General features: G+C 40.1%; 1 protein-coding gene across 5 annotated transcripts in view; it reads left to right on the top strand.

Annotated features, from left to right (window-relative positions):
* Positions 1–25,195, top strand: part of clec16a (C-type lectin domain containing 16A) — a 243,201-nt gene that overhangs the window by 129,432 nt on the left and 88,574 nt on the right. For all 5 annotated transcript variants that reach the window (XM_063059198.1, XM_063059196.1, XM_063059194.1 and 2 more), the window contains 4 exons: positions 9,711–9,755; positions 16,086–16,136; positions 18,611–18,739; positions 19,106–19,226. In XM_063059198.1, coding sequence (XP_062915268.1) covers positions 9,711–9,755; positions 16,086–16,136; positions 18,611–18,739; positions 19,106–19,226 — 346 coding nt within the window. The remainder of the gene's footprint in view (positions 1–9,710; positions 9,756–16,085; positions 16,137–18,610; positions 18,740–19,105; positions 19,227–25,195) is intronic.

Here is a 25,195-nt window from a genome sequence, read left to right as displayed (position 1 = left end):
CTCAATGTGCTATGTATTGAATTGATCTATATGAAAGGGTATGCAAGTCGATCCTCCACAGTCTCCTTCAGCACAGACGCAGCACCTGTGCTCAAACCCTGCTTAACTGCTTACAACACCACTGAAGTTGGCCGAACCAAAAGTGGTGACGAATCGGCGTATAGGATTGAAAATCTGGCAGAGTGGTGCCACAATAATAATCTCTCACTCAATGTCAGCCAGACCGAGCAGCTGATTATTAACTTCAGGAGGAGGAAACCGGAAGTCCATGAGCGAATCCTCATCGGGGATGAGAGGAGGAGAGGGTCAGCAACTGATATTATCATTTCAGAGGATTTGTTCTGGGTCCAGCATGTAAATGCCATTACCACCAAGTTCAGGAACAGTTATTATCCCTCAACCATCAGGATCTTGAACCAGGAGGAATAGCTTCTCTCACCCCATCACTGAACTGTTCCCATAATCTATGGACTTACTTTCAAGGACTCTTCATCTCAATGGTTCCATCTAATATCAGAGGATGTATACAGGTATAAAGCATGAAATTTTTGCTCTTTGCAGACATCCATGAAACAGAAGAAAACCCCAAAGAATGAATGACGAACATTTTAGAATCCCAAAGCTCCCCCACCCCCTCCCATGCACAAGCAGTAGCAAAGCATCAACCCCACCCCCACTTATTCCAGCAGGAAGTATCAGTGCCCACCACCCACCACCCACCAAGCAAGAAATAGCAAAACCTCCAAAGAGACCGTGGTCTGCAGCTCAACAAGATACTAGTCGATAACCCAGCACATTGACATCCCACAGGCACACTCTGTCTCTCTCTCACTAATAAGGGGCAGGGGTGTCACCCTTTCCACAGTGTGAGTGAGACCAACAGATCGCTGTTTCGATGTTACAACCTGAAGCAACACTTATTCAAGCTCACCTGACTCGAGAACCAGCAGTCGCTTCTCCCCCACCCCCAAAGGGGAGAGAGAGAGATAGACAAGAGATAGCGGAGGCCTCTGACAACCGCACCTGATGTTCTCGAAATTTATTGCTTATTTATTTATTATTATTTCTTTTTTAAAATTTCTTTTTGTGTTTGCACAGTATGTTGTCTTTTTGCCCATTGGTTGTTTGTCCATCCTGTTGGATACAGTCTTTTGTTGATTCTATAGTGTTACATGTATTTACTATGAATGCCTATAAGAAAATGGATCTCAGGGTTGTATTTTACATTGAATTTTGAACTTTAATTGGAACATTTCCATTCTAAATCGTATTGCAGCCACTTTAGTTTTGGCTGTGAGTCAATCTTTTTAGAACATCTAAGTTCCACTGTGTTTTGGGAATAATTAAAAAGTGTCATCCAATTACTTCCAGACTTAAACTAATAAAAGTAAAGACTAAAATTATTTTTCTTTTTATCAAGAATTCAAATTAAACTCATCTGTCTTCCAGGAAAAGATATGTGAGCTTTGAAGTCCAAACTAACTCACAAATGGCCTCTTCCCTACTGCTGTGAGATCGCTGAACCGATCACATCTTTAACATCCCCTTTCTGATGGTGCTTCCACATTCTTGATCTCTGAATTCTACCTCTTCTGCTACTGTCACTTCTTAAATTTCATTTCAAGATTCAAGTACATATATTACCAAAGAATATATAAATTATATAACCTTGCGATTTGCTTGCTCATAGGTAGCCACAAAGCAAGAAACATGAAAGAACCCCATTTAAAGAAAAAAAAATAAGACCAATACTTGATGCGCAAGAGAAAGGAAAAAAAAATACAAATCATGCAAGCAATTGAAGTGAACAAAAACATTTCAAACCAAGATTGAGTCCTCAGATCCGAACCCTGGAGCAGCCTGGAGTAGGCCCAAAGCCTCACATATCAGTTCATCATAATAGTGGGCACGGAGCACAGCAGCCAGGGCTTCAGTTTGCATTACTATACTTGGCACCATTCTGTTGTTCTGCGCTCATTGCTGTATATTTTGTTGCCATGGGTACTATTTATTCTGCAGGCTTTATATGAACACTGAATATCATTACATCCTGTTGTCCTTGACAATAAAACCCAGTTAAATCTGTAGGTTTATTTGGAAAAGCCGCACTGTGACATCAATGCAGTGAAATTTGTATGCCACGAACAATTGAATTTCAAATTCAATATTCTGTATTGATATGCTTCAGTTTTTTTTACATTTGTACAATTGCTCATTCCAGTGGATAAATTATGCTGGGAAATAGTAGCATATTAACTGCATTCACTGTTTAATAATATGCAAATAAGCCAGTTAAGTTCAGTCTATTTTACAAAAAAAGACTTGAGTGGACAATCTCAAGAATTTGCTGGTCATTTTGTTCCACTCCGCCATTTGCTTAATATATCATACAGCATTTTAACGTCTATTATCTGTGAACTTGTCGCAGGAAGTTAGAACTAAAAATTTGCAAAATACCAACTTGATAAAGATGTGATGATTATTCATGCAGAACTGTTCACCCTGAAAGATGAGGGAAAATATCTTTCAAATGATGCAAGATAGTCTGGGCCAGTGAGATCCACGCCCATTGTGGATGGCTTTTCATACTTAATGTAATGCATAAAGCTTTTCCTTTGTAAAGTCGTGATGGGGGAGGGGTTAGGTTCCTAGAAAACGGCCCTTATTACAATTTTGTCCATACTATGAAGTCCTACAAGAAATGAGTGCTAAAAGAAGTTTGTTTTTTGTTTTTTTTTATTTTCTTTTTCACATAAATTTTGCAAGAGTGAATTTTTCAGTATCCCTGATGTTTTTATGGCGTTCTTTCAGGCAAAGTTCTGTAACCTGAACTGCCATAAAGTGCGAGTTGCCTGTATGAAAACTGAGAGACAGCAATTAATTCATAGATTGCTTATCTAGGTGTATTTTGTTTTATTTTGCAGTGACATATCCTGAATTAAAATACATTGCAAGGTTTGCATTATTTTTGAATTCTACGTTCAAATAAAATTTTGAACATTTAACAATTACTTTGTGAAGAAATGAAATGTAATATAATTAAGGTTTGTCAGAAATACAGTTTTTGACAACTTTTTTGAAGGTGTAAAACTTGAGGCAGAACAGGAGAGGGCCAAAGGAAGAAGTATGCAGCTGAAGATTTTGTCCCAGTAGAAGATCAAAACTGACCAAAATGGAAAGCTTGAGTCACAGGTCCAAAGAAAGGTCCTCAACACAGTCAAGCTCTCATGGTTTTAAAGACTTCTGGTCTCTTCTCAGCTTCACTCTGCAATGACCTTTTAACAAGTCACTGAGTGGGTAGGCCATTGCACATCAGTTTGCAAATCCTGATGATCTACATGGGTATTGATAGAACAATAGTAAGAGTACTAAATCCTGTGGAACACCAAGTCACACTGTGAGCCTTTACTTTTGTTTTTTGTCCAGCAGGTGTACTGTCAGTAAATGAAATATGAATTACTGTGAAATATTTTATTTAACGTTGACTATGGTTTGGCTTGCACACAAACGTGTATGTGCATTTCTGACTCTTTTGTTTGCTATGTGACACGGCTTTCCTTTGAAGGGGGAAATTGAAATTTCAGTTAAAATGCAAATATATTAATTTGACAAAGTCATCTTGTCAACATTTAATGAGAAGTCAATTTTTCAACAGTCTTTCATTGAAAATAATTCACAAGAGTTAGTGATGATAGTTTATTATGATTTTCCCTTTTACTATTTATGGTTTGAAAACCCCATGCCCTGTTCTTAACGTTTGCCTAGAAATTAAACATTGCATGCACTTATTATTCACAATTTAACTGCAAATTGGTATTCCCCCTGAATTCCCCCCTCCCACCCCACAATTCTGAATTGTAGTAAATGACCATTTCTTGGTCATTCATTCTCAGTCTGGAAATTCAAAGTAGTATTTTAGACCATAATAAGACCATAGACCATAAGACATAGGAGCAGAATAGGCCATTTGGCTCATCGAGTCTGCTCCTCTATTCAATCATGACTGATCTCTTTTTCCACTCCTCAGCCCCACTCCCCGGCCTTCTCCCCATAATATTTCATGCTGTGTCCAGTCAAGAACCTTTTAACCTCTGCCTTAAATACACCCAGCGACCTGGCCTCCACAGGTGCCTGTAGTAATAAATTCCACAAATTCACCACTCTCTGGCTAAAGAATTTGCTCTGCATCTCTCTTTTAAATGGATGCCCTTCTATTCTGAGTCCGTGTCCTCTCGTCCTAGACTCCCCCACCATGGGAGACATCCTTTCCACATCTACTCTGTCTAGGCCTTTTAACATTTGGAAGGTTTCAGTGAGTTTCCCCTGCCCATCCTTCTAAATTCCAGCGAGTACAGACCCAGAGCCATATAGCGTTCCTCATATGATAACCCTTTCATTCCTGGAATCATCCTTGTGAACCTCCTCTGAAGCCTCTCCAATAGCTAGCACATCGTTTCTTAGAAGAGGAGCCCAAAACTGTTCACAGTCCTCAAGGTGGGGTCTTGCCAGTGCCTTATAAAGTCTCAGCATCACAATCCTGCTCCTGTATTCTAGACCTCTTGAAATGAATGCTAACATTGCATTTGCTTCCTCACCACCAACTCAACCTGCAAGTTAACCTTCAGGGTGTCCTGCACAAGGACTACTTTGCATCTCAGATTTTTGGATTTTTCTCCCCGTTAAAAAAAAATAGTCTGCACATTTATTTCTTCTACCAAAGTGCATGACCATGCATTTTCCAATACTTTATTTGATTTGCCACTTTCTTGCCCATTCTCCTAATCTGGCTTTCTGCAGTCTTCCTGTTTCCGCAGCACTACCTGCTCCTCTACCAATCTTCATATCATCTGCAAGCTTGGCAACAAAGCCACCTATTTCATCATCTAAATCATTGATACAGAGGATGAAAAGAAGCGGTACCAACACCAACCCTTGTGGAACATCACAAGTCACTGGCAGCCAACCAGAAAAGAATCCTTTTATTCCCACTTGCTGCCTCCTACCAATCAGCCAATGATCTAACCGTGCCCGTAACTTTCCTGTAATGCCATGGGCTCTTAACTTGGTAAGCAGCCTCATGTGTGGCTCCTTGTCAAAGGCCTTAGACTCCAAATATACAACATCCATTGCATCCCTTTTATCTATCCTACTTGTAATCTCCTCAAAGAATTCCAACAGGTTTGACAGGCAGGATTTTCCCTTAAGGAAATTATGCTGACTTTGTCCTAATTTGTCCTGTGTCACCAAGTATTCCATAAACTCATCCTTAACAATTGACTCCAACATTTTCACAACCACTGAGGTCAGGCTAACTGGTCTATAATTTCCTTTCTGCTGCCTTCCTCCTTTCTTGAAGAGTGGCATTTTCCAGTCCTCTGGCACCATGTCACAGTCCATTGTTTTTTGAAAGATCATTACTAAAGCCTCCACAATCTCTACTGCTACCTTTTACAGAACCCTAGGGTGCAATTCATCTGCTCCGAGTGACCTTGGGTCTTTCAGCTTTTTGAGCACCACCTCCTTTGTAATAGTAACTGCACTCACTTCTCTGTGTATGCTATGGGCAACAAAGGTGCCCTACAGAGATTTTTGTCACTTCATTAGCTACATGGGAAGTACTGCATGACTGAAGGATGACTAATATTGTGCCTTAATTTCAGAAGGACAACTTGGAACAAGCCAAGGAACTACAGGCTACTGAGCCTTAAGATGCTGATGGGGAAATTATTGGTAGGAATTCAGAGAGACAGAATTTATTTCCATTTGGAAAAGCAAGAGACTGCTCAGGGAAAGTCACCATGGCTTTGTGCATGGCAAGTCTTATACCTGCCAAAGGGTTTCGGCCGGAAATGTCGACTGTGCTTTTTTCCATAGATACTGCCTGGCCTGCTGAGTTCCTCCAGTATTTTGTGTGTGTTATTATGAGCTTGAGTTGTTTTGAAAAGTTGACCAAGGGGGTTGATTGAAGACAGAGCAGTAAATGTCTGCATAGCAAGGTCATTGACAAGCCCCACATACTAGGCTGGTCTGAGAACTGGAACACATGAGATGGCCAATTGAATATAAAATTAGCTTAGTGGTAGGAGTCAAGAGCATAGTGGACAATTATTTTTCAGATTGGAGGCCTGTGGTGTACCGCAATGTTTGATGCTATTTGTCACGTATGTTCAAGATTTGGATGAGAATATAAGGAGTATTTGCTGGCGATGAACACCAATGAAAATTGTCCAAGATTACAATAGGATATTGATGATGAACACAAATTATTAACTGGAATATAAGTAAGAGAAAACTGGTGCCTTTAAGAATGTTAAACCATAGTGAATGATGAGGTCCTGAGGATTGTTGTTGAACAGAACGACCTTGAGGTACAAATACATAGTTCGCTGACAGTAGCAATACAGAAAACAGTGAAAACCTCCTATGGGATGCTTGCCTTCATTGGCCAAAGCATCGGGATGTCTTTTTACATGTCACAGTGCACAGCACTGGTGCACTACAAGGCAGTGCACTTAGCCCCCTGCTCTACTCGCTTTATACTTATGACTGAGGCTAAGCATAGCTCCAATGCCATATTTAAGTTTGCTAATAACACCACTGTCATTGGCCTATCAAAGGTGGTGATGAATCAGCATATAGGAGTGGCATTGAAAATTTGGCTGAGTGATGCCACAACTAGAACCTCTTGCTCAATGTCAGCAAGACCAAGGAGCTGTTTATTGACTTCAAGAGGAGGAAACCAGAGGTCCATGAGCCAGTCCTTATCGGGAGATCAGAGGTGCAGAGGATCAACAACTTTAAATTGCTTGGTGCTCTCATTTTAGAGGATCTGTCCTGGGCCTAGCACGTAAATGCAATTACAAAGAGAGCATGGCAGCGCCTCAACTTCCTTAGAAGTTGGCGAAGACTCAGCATGACATCTAAAACTTCAATGAACTTCTGTGATATGTAGTGGAGAGTATATTGACTGACTGCATCACAGCCTGGTGTGGAAACACTAATGTCCTTGAATGGAAAATTCTACAAGTAGTGAATATGGCTCGGTCCTTCGTGTGTAAAGACTTCTCCATCATTGAGTACATCTACAAGGAGCGCTGTCGCAAGAAAGCAGTATCAATTATCAGTCCATGTTCTCTTTTTGCTGCTGCTATCAGGAAAAGGTACAGGAGCCTCAGGACCCAAACCACCAAGTTCAGGAACGGTTATTACTCTTCAATTAGCAGGCTCTTGAACCAGAGCAGAAAACTTCACTCAGCTTCAGTTGTCCCATCACCCAACTGTTCCCACAACCTATGGACTTACTTTTCATCTCATGTTCCTCAATATTTAATCCTTATTATTATTATTATTATTATTGCTTTTCTCTTCTATTTGTACAGTTTGTTGTATGTTGCACATTGGTTGTCTATCTTGTTGGGTACGGCCTTTCACTGATTCTATTGTGTTTCTTGGATTTACTATGTACGCCCATAAAAAATAAATCTCAGGGTTGTATATGGTGACATGTACGTACTTCAATAATAAATTCACTTTGAACATGTCTGCCAAACATTGATTGGGCCATGTTGGAATATTGTGTGCAGTTTTGGTTGCGAAAGTACATGAAGGATATAATTAAGCGAGAGAGGGTACAGAAACAATTTTTAAAATTTATTCATTTACAGGATGTGAGCATCGCTAGCTAAGCCAGCATTTATTGCACATCCCTAGTTGCCCTTGAGAAGGTGGTGATGAGCTGGCTTCTTGAATTGCTGCAATCCCTGAGGGGTAGGTACACCCACAGTGCTGTTAGAGAGAGAATTCCGTGATCTTGACCCAGCGACAGTGAAGGAACGGCGATATGTTTCCAAGTCAGGATGGTGAGTGAACGTGGGTCTGGAAGGTGCTGCCTTAGGAACTTTGGTGTGTTGTTGCAGTGCATCTTGTAGATGGTACACACTGCTGCAAAAATATTCACAAGGGTATTGCCTGGATTGAGAAATTTAATTTGTGAAGTGAGATTGGATAAATGGGGTGTGTTTTTCTCTCAAGCAGAAAAAACTGAGAAGGAAGTTGTTGTCTCCCTGCACTGTACTTCCTCTGTATTTGTAACACTTTATATTCTGTTATTGTTTTCCCTTGCATTTCCTCAAAGTTGTAATGAATTGATTGTGTTATCTATAGAAGCTTGTCAAAGTTTTAGATAATGCATTGAATTATGCACACTTCTAAGAAAGTAGAGGAGCTGTCATGCCTTCTTTGTATGGCACTTGCGTGCTGCTCCCAGGAAGGATCCTCTGACATAACACCAAGGAATTTAAAGTTACTCACCCTCTCCAACTCCAATCCCCTAATAAGGACTGGCTCCTGGACTTCCAGTTTCTTTCATGATGACACAATTGAAATTATGATATAAATAAGATAATAAGTGGGGTGTGTTTACTGCAATGAGGATCTCTAAGAACAGAAACTAATTCTCTAACATGAGAGGGAGAATGTTTGAAAGGTAATGAAGACTTGAAGACTTATATTTTTGTAACCTGGTGTCAGTTCAACAATGGTGACATTGTGGGAGTTTTAAGAAAATTGTAAACAAGTTAACTTAATTCATCTGAATTGAGTTTCAACATGTTTAAGAAGAAATGGAGTTGACATTTTGGATCATTTTTTTATAAAAAGCTTGTCACAACTTGGCAAAGATACAAAATAATAATGTTTCAAAGTAGCAGAGAAATAGATAAATGGAATGTGTGAAGTGCGTATTAATAGGAGATGGAAAGAAACTGAATGACACATATGGGTTGGTTCCCTATGGAGAAAATGTTAGATATACAAAGTGCATATTTCCATGGGTTACGCTTTTTTTGCAAAGCAATTTAAAAAAATAATCAGCAACACACACACACACACACACACACACACACACACTGCTGGAGGAACTCAGCAAGTCAGGCAGCATCAATGGAGGAGAATAAACTGTTAATGTTTCAGATTGGAACCCTTCATCAGCACTAAAAAGGAAAGTGGGCAGAAACCAGAGTCAGGTGATAGGTGAGACCTTCCTCCTACTATCATTTTCTATTTCCCATTCCGATTACATCTCACCCCTTCACTTCTCACCAGCCCATCTCCCTCTGGTTTCCCCTTTCCTCCATGGTCCACTGTCCTCTCCTATTAGATTCCTCCTTCAGCACTTTAACTCTTCCACCTATCCCCTCCCAGCTTCTTACTTCATTCCCCCCCCCCACCCTGCCCAACACCCCCACCTTCCCACTTCCCTATTCTGGCTCCTGCCGCCTTCCTTTCCAGTCTGAATCAAATGTCCTGACCCCAAACCGTTGACTATTTATTTCCCTCCATAGATGCTGCCTGGCTTGCTGAGTTCCTCAGCATTTTGTGTGTGTTGCTTAAGAATTCCAGCATCTACAGAATCTCTTGTGTTTAATAAATAATCAACAGTGACATCTTGCATGGAGAAAAGCATCTATGTACTGAAGTTGCGCAGTCTACAATAGCAACCATTTTAACCACTTGTGACACTGAATTTGTTGGCTGAACCCGTGCTTGAGAACTATTCATTGTACCACTTTGATTGCTGTGCTCTTACAGCTACCTTGATATTAAGTTACAATTAATAACAACAAAAAAAACCTGATGTTATTATTGAGTTATCAGTGCATACTATGTTTTATGCCTGCTGTTTCTCCAATATTTTTCTTTCTCTTCTCTAGGGTGCAAGGGAAGAAAGTGTCCACTTACTGCGGCGTTTCTATAAAGTAAGGAATAGCATGACATACCATGTTTCAAGCTTTTTTTGCATGCTGGATTTAAAGTAATATATTCAGATCCTAAAGAATGTTTCCATAAAAGTAATTTTTTTAAGGTTAAAGTGTAAACAATGCACTGTCAATGTTTACTTGAAGTAGGTAGGGAGTAGTAGTTTTTTCATAATGGTGTTTATTTTTAAAGTTTAAGACAATGAAGAATGAAACAAATGAAAATCCTGTTTGGGAAAAGAGTAGAACTCTTGTGTAGTAGCAACTCTGGAAATTACTTAATCAAAATAACATGGAACTTGAAGGTCTTCATATGGCCAGCAGGAATAGTGCACATGAACAAAGGTGACCTGTTTTTATTCTGCCACTATCCAGAGCTACGGTAGCCCTCCTGATTTGTTTCTTTCTTCCATTATCCTCACTCTTGCTCTATGATGGTTTATGGCTATAATCGGTTAACTACCATTGGAAAATCTCCGGTTTCTACATTTGTCCATCTTTCACCTGAGTTCTGACGAATGGCCATTGATCAAAAACATTAATTCAGTTTTATGCTCCTTGAGTGCTACTTATTCTGCTGAGTTCTTCAATCATTTTGAGATTTTGCTTCACATCATCTTTGTCTTAATCTTCCTTGTTATCTCTTTGTCATTAAGTCACTTCTGCCATCCACCACTTTTTTTTGTTCTTAGCCTATGCATTAATGTTCTGGCTCTGTTTACACTTAAAATCTCTTTATTTCTGGTGTCTTCCCATTCTGATTTTAGGTCATTGACCTGAAAAGCTTTCTCTTTGCTTGATTTTCTATGTGCTTTGAATATTTTCCTTTACAGTAATGTTCTAAAATACAGTTTCTATGCCATACAAAGGCTATTTTGTTTTTTTTTTCATATACAAACATTTTAACTGCTTTCTGTTTGGGAAATTTCATATTCATTTTTCTAGTTTATTTTTTTATTTGGTTGGAGTCATTTTGTGAGTATTTCTTTCTTTACTTGTCTAGCCTGTGGTTGGCAGCCAATTCTGAATTTATTCTGCAGAAAAGGCATCATGTTTCTTCGCTAAATCCTAGACATTTGGTAATTAAAACGAGTTCAGTTCAGATATTTTTGTGCACAATCTTGAACTTTAATAATTCTATTCATTCCCTGCAGACAATCTTTATTTATATGTGCCCATGCTAATCCAGTAGCATTGCCTATGCTCACAGTATTTACCACTATGGAAGTACTTGGGCAGCAAGTGCATTGGAATATCACCATACTTGCAGGTACCCCTGCAACTCACATACCATCTTGACTTGAACATATCTCACCCCTGCTTTACCAACACATTGTCTAAACTCTGGAACCCATGTTTACTGTGGGACTACCTTTCAAAGATGGCTCAAAGTATAAACATTATGTCATCCTGTAACGAATGCACACAGAATTTTCTAACAGTGGCAAGGATTTCAAGTTCAGGAAAAGTTGATGGATGAAAACAGAACATGCAGAGGTGCAGTTGAACTTTAATAGTACCAAACACTTCAAGAGAAATTGAGTATTTTGTGGACAAAGAGAGTGAAGATGAAAATCATAAACGTGCAGATTTGGAAATCTAAAATGAAAATAAGTGCTGAAATTATATTTTTCTCTTTCCAGAAATGCTGCCTGACCTGTTAAGTATTTCCAACATTTTCTGTTTTATTTCAGATTTCCATCATCTGCAATTTTGTTTTAATGAAACTGAAGGATGTATGAGATGATAGAGTGACATTCTTTGAACTCGACACTGACATGAATGATTGCAGTAGTCTTTTCAAATAATATTCTCATGTGAAACATCTTGAGAAGTTCACTGGGCTGGCTTCCAGAGTAGAATAGTTCCTGATCATAGTCAACATATTTTTCTTACCTGCATTTGCTAGGTATGAAGAAATCAATTGTTGTACTTTGTCTAAAGTAGCACTATGCCCCGTGAGACATGAGGTTTTTGGTTCAAGTTCCATTTGGAGAATTAAGCACTTAATATAAGCTATAATATAAGCTATGGAATCTCTTCACTGTTGTGGATGCTGGCTTTAAATGAGACACAAGTTTTTTTTGTGTGATCTGGAGGAGCTCCATTAAAGAAGAATAGGTTGATTCCTTGTAGTCCTGATCAACGTTTATCTCATTCATTGCCTGAAATGTGCATGTACATTTCTTAACTGCTTCGTTTCCTACAATACTAAAGTGACTGTGCTGAGTATGTCAGAAAGGATTTGGGGACATTTGAAAAATCTGAAAGATAAATTATGTAGCTTTCTACTGTGCCGTTTCAAGTTTATAGTTTTATCAAATAAGCGTTTTATATCTTAGCAGTTTAAGTTCAGTATATTTAAAAAATACAATTCAGTTCAAGTACTGAGGTAATACAGATGAGGAGTTTCACATTTATAATAGTTAACAAAAGAAATTCAAGTACAGAATTAATTTTTGAAAGTAAACTTAGAACTGATGACACCAGTAGAAAATGGTCCATTTAGAGAGAATTTACAGCAGACTTGTTATTCAGCCAGCAATATATGTAGCAGTCACCACAGGCATTCCGACATTCCAGACTTTGGGTAAGGTCTGTCCACAATGTGTGATGAATATTATTTTCCTAAAACTGAAGCATTTCTTAACCTAACAGAGCAATTTGGTTAGACTTGATCAAGTGTGCAAACTAATCTGGCAGATCGAACAATGAATCAGTAATTTCCCTTGAATTCCTTTAGGATCTTAAAAAGTAACAATATCAGCCTTGAAAATACGCTTGAGTCTTTCTGCAAATTCTAAAGATTTGGTGTTCATAAATGGGTGAATTCCATTCTGAGTATGGTCCTAAACCTGCAGGAGAAAAAGTTCCTTGGTTTCTAACCTATAAAGCCTACTCAGGATCTTTTGTTAGAAAAAGATAATTTCTCACTCTTTTAGTATTTGGCTCTCACCAACTTAATCTCTCATTTATTTTATCCCAAGTCAAATTAGTAAATCTTTTAATGTCTTGTGTAGATTGCATTTATATTCTTAGTTTTGTATAGAAAATGAAGTAACATGCAGTGCATCTGATATAGTGTGAGACTTGTTTGCAATTACAGAAAGACTACTTTTGTTTATACTCCATCCTCCTTGCAATTAAAGTCAGCATATCATTTGTCATTCAGATTTTCCTGTATGAGTCTAGTGATCAAAGAGAGTGCTTTATTTCTCCAAAAAAAACTTTGTTTGAAGTTGTTCATTTAATTAATGTAATTTAATTAAAATGTGAATATTAAATAAAATCTTTTATTTAAAAAAGTCACTTACTTCACCCACTAGGTTTGGTAATACCATTCATATGGCAAGTATGCATCCATGTAGTGAATGTGGCTTCACTAGATATGTCATTTATGGCTGTTTTAAAGCTAAGGGCCTACTCTGGTCCCTCAGCTCAGTATATTTTAGAATGTTCTTATATTAAGAGGTAGGTGAAGCAGGAGATGTGTCCACTCATATTTTCTAGCATGCTCCGTATTTCTGTGCTGCTATATGAAGGCGTCAAAGTTTGGAATGCACTGCCATCGGTTCTTAAATTAGCCTGTGATTCTCTGAGTGTCATTCCAATACGATTTGATATAAATACAAGGTTTTTTTTGCTTCAGCTTTTTACATTCTTGGTTTTTGTATCTGATAGGAATGTATAATAATGATAGTAATTAAAAGCATTACAGGGCTTGAAGAGCTAAATACTGACAAAGTAAATATCAAAACAATTGATATGCGAGCATGATTATAGCATTTGCTAGAGATGTTGGTGATGAAAGACAAGATCTTCGTAGAACAAAACTTGATTTCCTGGAACTTTCAACTGGTTCTCATTCCTCAAACTAAGACAGAAAGCATGCTACAGCAAAATGGTTTTACTTTGGGGGAAAAAATACCACAGCACCACATGTATTTCAAAAAAAAAAGCACTATTCTAATTACAAACGTCTGTTTCTAAAATGGGGTTCTCATTCCTTTTCAGAAATGTGCCGATCATTTCTAAGAATATCTTATCATGTGTAATCAACTTTGAATCAAAGTTGCCATCTTTGCTAGAGAACATATTTTGGAGCAAGGGGCAGGGGTAAACCTGTTAACGCCCAAACAACAGGGACACATTTTTGCAGCACATTCAAAATGTTGGAGGACCTGCGGAAGGGTTTTGGTCTGAAACATCGACTGTACTCTTTTCCTAGATGCTGCCTGGCCTACTGAGTTCATGTAGCATTTTGTGTGTGTTGCTCCGATTTCCAGCACCTGCAGATTTTCTCTTGTTTGTGGTAGGGACACATTTTTCTTTTGTTTAAGCAACTTTACTTTCAAAGTCTCCTTTCAAAACCTGAATACTACCAATTTAACATCCCACAATTCCTCTCTCTCTCCACATGCACGCACGCGCATAACAGGGAGAGTGCGCCTGCGTACTAAATACTCACATAGTCCAAATGAACAGAACTCAACAGGCCATTTGCCCCCCCCTCCAGCTTGCTCTGCCCGAATGTGATTGCACTCATTTGATTTTGAACTCAGCTCCACTTTCCTGCCTGTTACTCATGACCCACAGCTTCAAATAGATCAATTTTATTTTGTCTCAACCTTGAATACATTCAATGATTCAGGTTCCACAGCTGCTGGAGGTGGAAAATTATGAAGATTCATGACATTTCAAGAGAGGAAGTGCCTCTCATCATAATTGTATTTTTCCAATTTCTGTAAATTGAAAGAGACTCAAATTTTATTTTGAACATGAGATTCTGTAGATGCTGGAAATCCAAAGCAACAGACATAAAATGCTGAAGAACTCAGCAAGTTAGATACCATCTATGAAAAGGATAAAAAGTAAGCTATGAAAATAATAAAAAGATCTTGCATGAGGAGTTCCTCCACAATATTTTTGTGTATGTTACTCAAATTTTATTTTGCTACTGGGAATTAACAATTCACTGTGTTTCTGTGTAAAGGTAACACACATTAGGAGATAAATAAACAAAAAGCAAACAGAATTCTGAATATATTCTATATATCAGTCTGCATCCTTAAGGAGAGAAACAAAGTTAATTATACTTTTTTCTATCAATGACCTTTCCATGGAACCCTTCAAAGGAAAACAGGACCATTCCTCAACAGCTTGAGATCAGACCAGGGAAGATGTGAGCATTTGCTTGTGAAATGGAATAGTACAAATTATGAGTGCGGTCCCTCAAATCAAACCATTGCTCACATACTGAACTAACTTTCCTGCTCTTCAAAATGTTGCCATCAGGTCCTTTGCCTTACTTAAGGAACAGAAAGAACCTATGTTAAATACATTGCTATGATTATCCTCGCAGGCAGTCAGCACAGCTACACTCAAGGATATGTGCTTAGCCCACTGCTCTGCACTCGTGACTGTGTGGCTAAGTTTACCTCAAACGGCATCTATGAATTCGCTGATTGTTGGCAGAATTTCAGGTGGCGATGAGGAGGTATACAAGAGTGAAATAGATTGGTTGGTTGGTTGACTGATATAACAACAACCTCACACTCATCTTCAGCAAAATGAAGGAATTGTTTATGGATTTCAGGAAGGAATAGTTGGAAGACCACAAAGCAATCCTATTTGAGGAGTCAGTAGTGGAAACGGTGAGTAGCTTCGAGTTCCTGAGCATCACCATCTCAGAGGATCTATTCTGGGCTCAGCCCATTGATGCAATTACAAAGAAAACATGCCAGTGACTCTACTCCATTTAGGAGTTTGAGGGGATTTGGTATGTCACCAAAGCATCATGTTAATTTCCACAGAGGTACTGTGAAGAGCATTCTTACTGATTATGCCTGGTCTAGCTCCTCCAATGCCCAGGATCACAAGAAGCTACAGAGGATTGTGGACTGTGCCAGTTCCATCCCTGCCGTCAAGCATATCTTCAAAAAGCAGTGCCTCAGGAAGGTGGCACCCATTATTGAAGACCCTAACCATCTGGGAATGCCCAATTCGCATTACTAACATCAGGGAGGAGGCGCAGGAGCCTGAAGACGCACACTCAATGTTCTAAGATCAGCTTCTTCCTCTTTGCCATCAGATTTCTGAATGGTGCATAAACACTACCTCAATCATCTTTTTGCACTATTTATTTTGTAACAGTGTAATTTTTATTTCTTGTACTGCTGCCACAAAACAAAAAATGTCACATATCAGTGATAATATTCTGATTCTGCTTCCAAATGGCTAGATTTTTATGTTTTACTTGAGCTCCTTTCTTCAGAATTAAAGTAAAATTCATATCCATTGATCCAAGTTGACTTGTCTATATTCTTCTAGGGAGAAGAAATCTTTCTCGATATGTTTGAGGATGAATATAGAGTCATGATGGTAAGTGACTGGCTGAGTTACCACAATATGTAATACAAGTGGTCAAGGTCTTTTACCTTAAATTCAAATATGTTTGAGCTTTGCATACCTGTGAGAAGAGCACTGAAAATCATTTGTATGTTTTCTTATTGAATTTATGTCAGCTTTGCACTCATCAGTGTCAAAAAAAAAAATTAAATCCACTGTGATTCAATGTTTTAAAACAACAAAATATGAAAACTTCCAAGGGGGATGAATTGTTTTTATAGGCACTGTAAATTATGCATGATCTTACAGTGAGCTGAAAATGAAAGCATAGAAAGTAGAAGGTCAAAGTCAAGTTTAATGTTATATGCACTAGTACATGTATGCTCAGGTCCAACGTAAAACTTACTTGCAAAAGCAGCACAGGCATGTAGCATCATATAAGCAGCAAAAACATAAACTAACATGAATTATACATTGTCTTTCAAGAAGTAACTCATTTAGAACAAAAAAAAGTGTGTTTTAATGCAAAGTGATCAATGTGTTGCTAAATTGCAGTGATTCAATCTCATTGGCTCTCCACTTGGCTTTGGATCATCTGGACAATAGTAATACATACATCAGGCTGCTGTTTATTGATCACAGCTAAGTATTCGACACAATGATACTCTCAGTTCTAACCAAAAAGCTCCAAAATCTGGGCCTCTGTACCTCCATCTACAACTGGATCTGCACTTCCTCACCAGGAGACTACAGTGTATGCAGATTGGAAATAATACTCTTGCTGATGATCAACACTGGTGCGCCTTAAGGATGTGTGCTTAGACTACTGCTCTACTCTTTCTATGCCCATGATTGTGTGGCTAGGCAAGGCTCGAACACTATCTACAAGTTTGCCAACGACAGAAGTATTGTTGGCAGAAGTTCAGAATTGCAGAAACAAAATGGATGGGCTGGTTGAGTGGCGTCACAGCAACAATCTTGACCTCAATGTCAGCAAGACCAAGGGATTAATTGTGGGCTTCAGGAAGAGGAAGTCGAGGGAAAACCCACCAGTACTCATCAAGGGATTTGAAGTGGAATGAGTAAGCAGTTTCAAGTTCCTTGGAAGATCTATCTTGGGCCCAACATAATGATACAGTTACAAAGAAGGCACAACAGTGCCTATATTTCATTTGGTGTTTGAGGAGACTTGGTATGTCACCAAAGACACTCGCAAATTTCTACAGATGTACTGTGCAGAGCATTCTGACTGGTTGCATCACTGTCTGGTATGGAGGGGCCACTGCATAGGATTGGAAAAAGCTGCAGAAAGTTGTAAGCTCAGCCAGCGCCATCATGGGCATTAGCTTTCCCTAATGCCCTCTTCTCGTTGCTACCATCAAGAAGGAACTACAGGACCCTGAGGCACATTCTGAACGTTTCAGGAACAGCTTCTTCTCCTCTGCCATCAGATTTCTGAATGGATGTTGAACCCGTGAACATTACCTCACTACTTTGTTTCTCTTTCTGCACTAAAACAAATGTATATACTTACTGTAATTTAGTTTTTATTATATATCGTAATGTATTGCTGCCACGAAACAAATTTCACGACATATGCCAGTGATATTAAACCAGATGCTGATTCTGAAAATGTGTCAACAGGAATGGGCCCAATGTTCACAGCTCTTGCTTATATGTTATAATAGCCAGTTTATTTGTTTATTTATTTATTGAGATATAGCACAGAGTAGGCCCTTTCAAGCCTCACTGCCCAGCAATCCCTGCATTTAATCCTAGCCTAATCATGGAACAATATATAATGAGTAATTAACCTACCAGCTGATATGTCTTTGGACTGTTGAGGAAACCAGAGCACCCAGAGGAAAGCCACACAGTCACGGGGGAGAATGTTCAAGCTCCTAACAGGCAACAGTGGGAATTGATCCCAGATCGCCTGTCATCGTGCTAACCACTATGCTACCAAACCTCACTTTTAAAAGAATTGCCTTCCAATTCAGCTGTTAGTGAAGTGCCATTGTATTTAAGAGCAATGGTATAAGCAGCAAATATTTTAGGAGAAATTAAAAGCAGTTGCTCCAACAATTGCACGAAGAGGATTACATTGATTGAAAATTTTCTGTATTTTGATTCTCTCAGGATTCTATGTCATTACTTAGAACAGCCAGAAGCCCACACATAGCACAGAGGAAGCAGAAACTGATGAGAGGGATCCTTTGTTAACTAGTGCTAATTCTGAGGTTTTTAAAAAAATGTAATGTTGGGCAGTATGAAAAAGGAACTACCTGCTTTTTCTTTGGATCCTTCTATGAATAATTTGATTCATAAGTTTAAGCTGAGTCCAAACAAGATGAATGAGAAATACATGATTGAATACAGACCCATTATTTTCCCAACTGATAATTAAAGTTGATGTGATATCGACTGACATTAACTTGTTAAATATTTTTATTAATGAGGAATATTTAAATGTTCTAGATTCTGTTGTCTTTTCTTTATTCTCTAAGAGTAAACCCCTGAATGTTGAGTACTTGATGATGGATGCATCTATTCTGTTACCTCCTACTGGGACCCCACTAACTGGTATAGACTTTGTGAAGAGATTGCCTTGTGGCGATGTAGAAAGAACGAGACGGGTAAGCACTGGAGTGGTCAGAATGGATCAATTTGATTAGACTTTACATTCTTTTTCCAATTGCTTGTTATATCAAACTACAGAAATAATCATCAATCAAAATGAAATGTTGAATCGTTTACCATCCTTTTATGTTTCCTTAAATTCCTTAGTGAATTCGAAGTCTAGGAAAGTTTCTTTAATTGTGCATTGTACTTTACAAGCTCTGAGATCCCTTCTTAGAGGCATTTTATAAGCTGTAAGGGAATACGATACTTTCTCTTCAAATTATTTTATAATGCGAGGTGAATAGTTACCAGATGAATGAGTTGATATCCAAATCTTTAATCCGTCAGCAAATTGAACTAATGTTCTGTTCGTGTTTTAGGCTATTCGGGTTTTCTTTATGCTTCGTTCTCTATCCCTGCAACTACAAGGGGAGCCAGAGACACAACTACCACTAACACGGGAGGAGGATTTGATTAAAACAGATGATGTATTGGATCTCAGTGAGTATTTTCAATCCATTGGCCTCACTGCTGGTTCTTTTACTTTTCTCAATGCATCCTGGAATAATTTGTGGAGTATGTTACCAAGGTTGGAACGTTTTCACTAGGAGCAAAGTCCTAATAAGCTAATGTCGTTTTCAGTGAAACAAGGGCTGAGAGAAGGTTTAATTGCAGTTTGTACCATTGAGAGGCCTAGAGAGCCCTATTCCACTGAGCTGAGGGGTTAAAAACCAGGTAATGTAGTTTCTAAGTAGTTGTCTCAGATTAGAGGAAGATGAAAAGAAGCCTTTCAACAATAGAATGATAGGATTGTGGAACTTTTTGAAAGGACAGTAAAGGCAAATATCCTCACTGCATTTAAAGAGTACTTTTAGTGAGTATAGCTGAAGAGCTGTAACCTTCAGGACAACTGACCCAGTGATGGCAGAAGGTCTAAGTAGCTGTTTCATTAACCCTCATGCATGCAGTGAGCCATCTGATTTCTTCCTGCAACATAAGTTTTCTATGATATTGTAGGTAGATGTGGTCTACGTTGATGCTGTTGATTTCCAATGAAAATACTTCCTTTTCCATTTTTCTTGGTTGTCATTTCTGCCATTCTGTATAGAAACATAGAAAACCTCCAGCACAATACAGGCCCTTTGGCCCACAAAGCTCTGCTGAACATGTCTTTACCTTAGAACTACCTAGGCTTACCCATAGCCCTCTATTTTTCTGAGCTCCATGTACCTATCCAGGAGTCTCTTAAAAGACCCTGTAATTTCTGCCGCCGGCGGCCCATTTCACGCACTCACCACTCTCTATGTCAAAAAACTTACTCCTGACATCTCCTCTGTGCCTCCTTCCAAGCACCTTAAAACTATGCCCTCTCATGCTAGCCATTTCAGCCTGGGAAAAAGCCTCTGACTATCCGCACGATCAATGCCTCTCATTATCTTGTACACCTCTATCAGGTCACCTCTCATCCTCCGTCACTCCAAAGAGAAAAGGCCAGGTTCACTCAACCTGTTCTCATAAGTCCCGCTCCCCAATCCAATCAACACCCTTGTAAATCTGCTCTGCACCCTCCCTATGGTTTCTACATCCTTCCTGTACTGAACGACCAGAATTGAGCACAGTACTCCAAGTGGGGTCTGACCAGGGTCCTATATAGCTGTAACATTACCTCTCGGCTCCTAAACTCAATCCCATGATTATGAAGGACAATGCACCATTTGCTTTCTTAACCACAGAGTCAACCTGCGCAGCAACTTTGTGTGTCCTATGGACTCGGATCCCAAGATCCCTCTGATCCTCCACTCTGCCAAGAGTCTTACCATTAATGCTATATTCTGTCATCATATGTAACCTACCAAAATGAACCACCTCACACTTATCTGGATTGAACTCCATCTGCCACTTCTCAGCCCAGTTTTGCATCCTATCAGTGTCCCACTGTAACCTCTGACAGACCTCCACACCATCCACAACACCTCCAACCTTTGTGTCATCAGCCAATTTACTAACCCTTCCCTCCACTTCCTCATCCAGGTCATTTATAAAAATCACGAAGTGTAGGGGTCCCAGAACAGATCCCTGAGGCACCATTGGTCACGGACCTCCATGCAGAATATGACCCATGTATAACCACTCTTTGCCTTCTGTGGACAAGCCAGTTCTGGATCCACAAAGTAATGGCCCTTTGGATCCCATGCCTCCCTACTTTCTCAATAAGCCTTGCATGGGGTACCTTATCAAATGCCTTGCTGAAATCCATATACACTTCATCTACTGCTCTACCTTCATCAATATTTTTAGTCACATCCTCAAAAAATTCAATCAGGCTCGTAAGCTTAGCACAACCTGCCTTTGGCAAAGCCATGCTGACTATTCCTAATCATATTATGCCTCTCCAAATGTTCATAAGTTCTGCCTCTCAGAATCTTCTCCATCAGCTTACCAACCACTGAAGTAAGACTCATTCGTCTATCTCTACTCCCTTTCTTGAATAAGAGAACAACATCCGCAACCCTCCAATCCTCTGGAACCTCTCCCATCCTCATTGATGATGCAGAGAACATCGCCAGAGGCTCAGCAATCTCCTCCCTCAATTCTCACAGTAGCCTGGGGTACATCTCGTCTGGTCCCGGTGACTTATCCAACTTGATGCTTTCCAAAAGCTCCAGCACATCCTCTTCCTTAATATCTACATGCTCAAGCTTTTCAGTCTGTTGCAAGTCATCCCTACAATCACCAGGATCCGTTTCCATAGTGAATACTAAAGCAAAGTATTCATTAAGTACCTCTGCTATCTCCTCCGGTTCCATACACACTTTTCCACTGTCACACTTGACTGGCCCTATTCTCTCATGTCTTATCATCTTGCTCTTCACGTACTTGTAGAATGCCTTGGGGTTTTCCCTAATCCTGTCTGCCAAGGCCTTCTCATGGCCCCTTCTGGCTCTCCTAATTTTATTCTTAAGTTCCTTCCTGCTAACCTTGTAACCTTCTAGCAAGAGGCTGAGAGTGAAGGAGTAAGACATCTCGGAGAGAAGTCTTTTTTTTAACACTGCTCAGGAAAAGAGGCTAGACTGCGCAGGCATGTGACATAGAGCACCAAAGGTTTGAAAAGGAAAGGAATTTTCAATGGTCTTTTTAAAATCGAAACAAGAGGCCGAGAGCGAAGGAGTAAGGAATCTCGGAGAGAAGTCTTTTTTTTTTTTTACACTGCCTTGGGGAAAAGAGGCTGGACTGCGCAGGTGCGTGACGTCGAGCGCCAAAGGTTTTAAAAAAGACCACCATATACAGCGGGCAGCGGAGTGAGAGGGAGCAGAGTAGGATGGCTTTGGCTCAATAGGCTTCGACGTGAACAGGCAGAGGAGAGGGTAGGTTCCGGTAAGTTTTGTTTTGTTTGTTTAGAGAAGAGAGAATGCCAGGCAGGTTGTTGGAATGCTCCTCTTGCAGGATGTAGGAAGTCAGGGAGACCAGAGGTCTCCCTGACAACAACATCTGCAAGAAGTGCATCCAGCTGCAGCGCCTAAGAAACTATGTTGGGGAACTGGAGCAAGAGCTGGATGACCTCCGGATTATTTGGGAGAATGAGGTGTTTATGGATAGTAGCTTCAGGGAGGTAGTTACACCAAAGGAGCAGCGCACAGGTAATTGGGTTACCGTCAGGCGAGGGAAGGGGAAAGGGCAGGCAGAGCAGGGTTCTCCTGTGGCCTTTCCCCTCAACAACAAGTATACCGATTTGGATACTGTTGGGTAGGGGTGGTGGCAGGGGCGGGGGGGGGGGGGCGATGACTTACCTGGGACAAGCTGCGGCAGCCGTATCTCTGGCACTGAGTCTGGTTCTGCAGTACAGAAGGGAGGGTGGAAGAAGAGGAGAGCGGTACTGATAGGGGACTCAATAGTTAGAGGTATGGAAAGGAGGTTCTGTGGTCGTGACAGAGGCTCCCGGATGGTTTGTTGCCTCCCAGGTGCCAGGGTCAGGGATGTCTCTGATCGCGTGCACAGCATTCTGAAGCGGGAGGGTGATCAGCCAGATGTCATGGTACAGATCGGTACCAATGACGTAGGAAGAAAGAGTGGGGAGGTCCTGAAGAGTGAGTATAGAGAGCTTGGTAGGAATTTAAAAAGCAGGACTTCGAGGGTGGTAATCTCAGGATTGCTACCTGTGCCACATGCCAGTGAGGGTAAGAGTAGGATGCTCTGGCAGATGAACACGTGGCTGGGGAACTGGTGTAGGGGGCAGGGTTTCAGATTTCAGGATCTTTGGGACTTCTTCTGGAGCAAGAGAGACGAGTTACACCTGCACTACAAGGGGACCAATATCCTTGCAGGGAGGTTTGTTGGTGCTATTGGGGAAGGGTTAAACTAGATTTGCAGGGGGATGGGAACCAGAGTGCCAGTGCAGATAGTGGAGCGGGGGTGAAAATAAATGATTTTAAAAGTTCATACAAAGTCACAGATAGAAGGGTTGTATGTGGTGGTGGTAATCTTCTGAGCTGTGTCTGTTTCAATACAAGGAGTACTGTGGGGAAGGTTGACGAGCTGAGGGCCTGGATTGATACATGGAATTACGACATTATAGCCATTAGTAAAATTTGGCTACAGGAGGGGCAGGACTGGCAGCTTAATGTTCCAGGGTACCAATGTTTCAGACGTGATAGAGGCAGAGGAATGAAGGGCGGGTGGGGGGGGTGGTGGATGGCATTGCTAGTCAGGGAAAGTATTACAGCAGTGCTCAGGCAGGACAGATTAGAGGGCTTGTCTACAGAGGCCATATGGGTGGAGCTGAGAAACAGGAAAGGTATGACCACGTTAATGGGGTTGTATTATAGACCACCCAAGAGTCAGCGACAATTGGAGGAGCAAATCTGCAAAGAGATAGCGGACAACTGTAGGAAACATAAAGTTGTGATAGTAGGGGATTTTAATTTTCCACATATTGATTGGGACTCCCATACTGTTAAAGGTCTAGATGGGTTAGAGTTTGTAAAATGTGTTCAGGAAAGTTTTCTAAATCAATGTATAGAGGTACCAACTAGAGAGGATGCAATATTAGATCTCCTATTAGGAAACGAGTTAGGACAGGTGACGGAAGTGTGTGTAGGGGAACACTTTGGTTCCAGTGATCATAACACCATTAGTTTCAACTTGATCATGGATAAAGATTGATCTGATCCTCGGGTTGAGGTCCTAAACTGGAAAAAGGCCACATTTGAAGAAATGAGAAAGGCTCTAAAAAGTGTGGATTGGGACAGGTTGTTCTCTGGCAAGGATGTGATTGGTAAGTGGGAGGCCTTCAAAGGAGAAGTTATGAGAGTGCAGAGTTTGTTTGTTCCTGTCAGGATTAAAATGAAAAAGAATGAGGAACCTTGGTTCTCAAGGGATATTGGAACTCTGATAAAGAAGAAGAAGAGAGATGTATGACATGTATAGGAAACAGGGAGCAAATAAGGTGCTTGAGTATAAAAAGTGCAAAGAAAAACTTAAGAAAAAAATCAGGAGGGCTAAAAGAAGACATGAGATTGCTTTGGTAGTCAAAGTGAAGGATAATCCAAAGAGCTTCTACAGGTATAGTAAGAGCAAAAGGATAGTAAGGGATAAAACTGGTCCTCTTAAAGATCAGAGTGGTTGGTTGTGTATGGAACCAAAAGAAATGGGAGAGATCTTAAATGTTTTTTTTGTATCTGTATTTACTAAGGAAACTGACATGGAGTCAATGGAAATAAGGCAAACAAGTAGGGAGGTCGTGGAACCTATACAGATTGAAGAGGAGGAGGTGCTTGCTATCTTGAGGCAAATCAGAGTAGATAAATCCCCAGGATCTGACGGGGTATTCCCTCGGACCTTGAAGGAGACTAGTGTTGAAATTGCAGGGACCCTGGCAGATATATTTAAAATGTCAGTATCTACGGGTGAGGTGCCGGAGGATTGGAGGATAGCTCATGTTGTACCATTGTTTAAAAAAAAGGTAAGTTTGACGTTGGTAGTAGGTAAATTATTGGAAGGAGTACTAAGAGGTAGGATCTACAAGTATTTGGATAGACAGGGACTTATTAGGAGGAGTCAATATGGCTTTGTGCATGGTAGGTCATGTTTAACAAATCTATTAGAGTTTTTTGAGGAGGTTACCAGGAAAGTGGATGAAGGAAAGGTAGTGGGTGTTGTCTACATGGACTTTGACAAGGTCCCGCATGGGAGATTAGTTAGGAAGATTCAGTCGCTAGATATACATGGAGAGGTAGTAAATTGGATTAGACATTGGCTCAATGGAAGAAGCCAGAGAGTGATAGTGGAGGATTGCTTCTCTGAGTGGAGGCCTGTGACTAGTGGTGTGCCACCGGGATCAGTGCTGAGTCCATTGTTATTTGTCATCTATATCAATGATCTGGATGATAATGTGGTAAGTTGGATCAGCAAATTTGCTGATGATACAAAGATTGGAGGTGTAGTGGACAGTGAGGAAGGTTTTCAAAGCTTGC

The sequence above is a fragment of the Mobula hypostoma genome, chromosome 9, assembly GCF_963921235.1.
Source record: "Mobula hypostoma chromosome 9, sMobHyp1.1, whole genome shotgun sequence".
Classification (NCBI taxonomy): domain Eukaryota; kingdom Metazoa; phylum Chordata; class Chondrichthyes; order Myliobatiformes; family Myliobatidae; genus Mobula; species Mobula hypostoma.
Note: the sequence above shows the minus strand (reverse complement) of the source record. Positions and strands in the feature narration are given on the sequence as shown.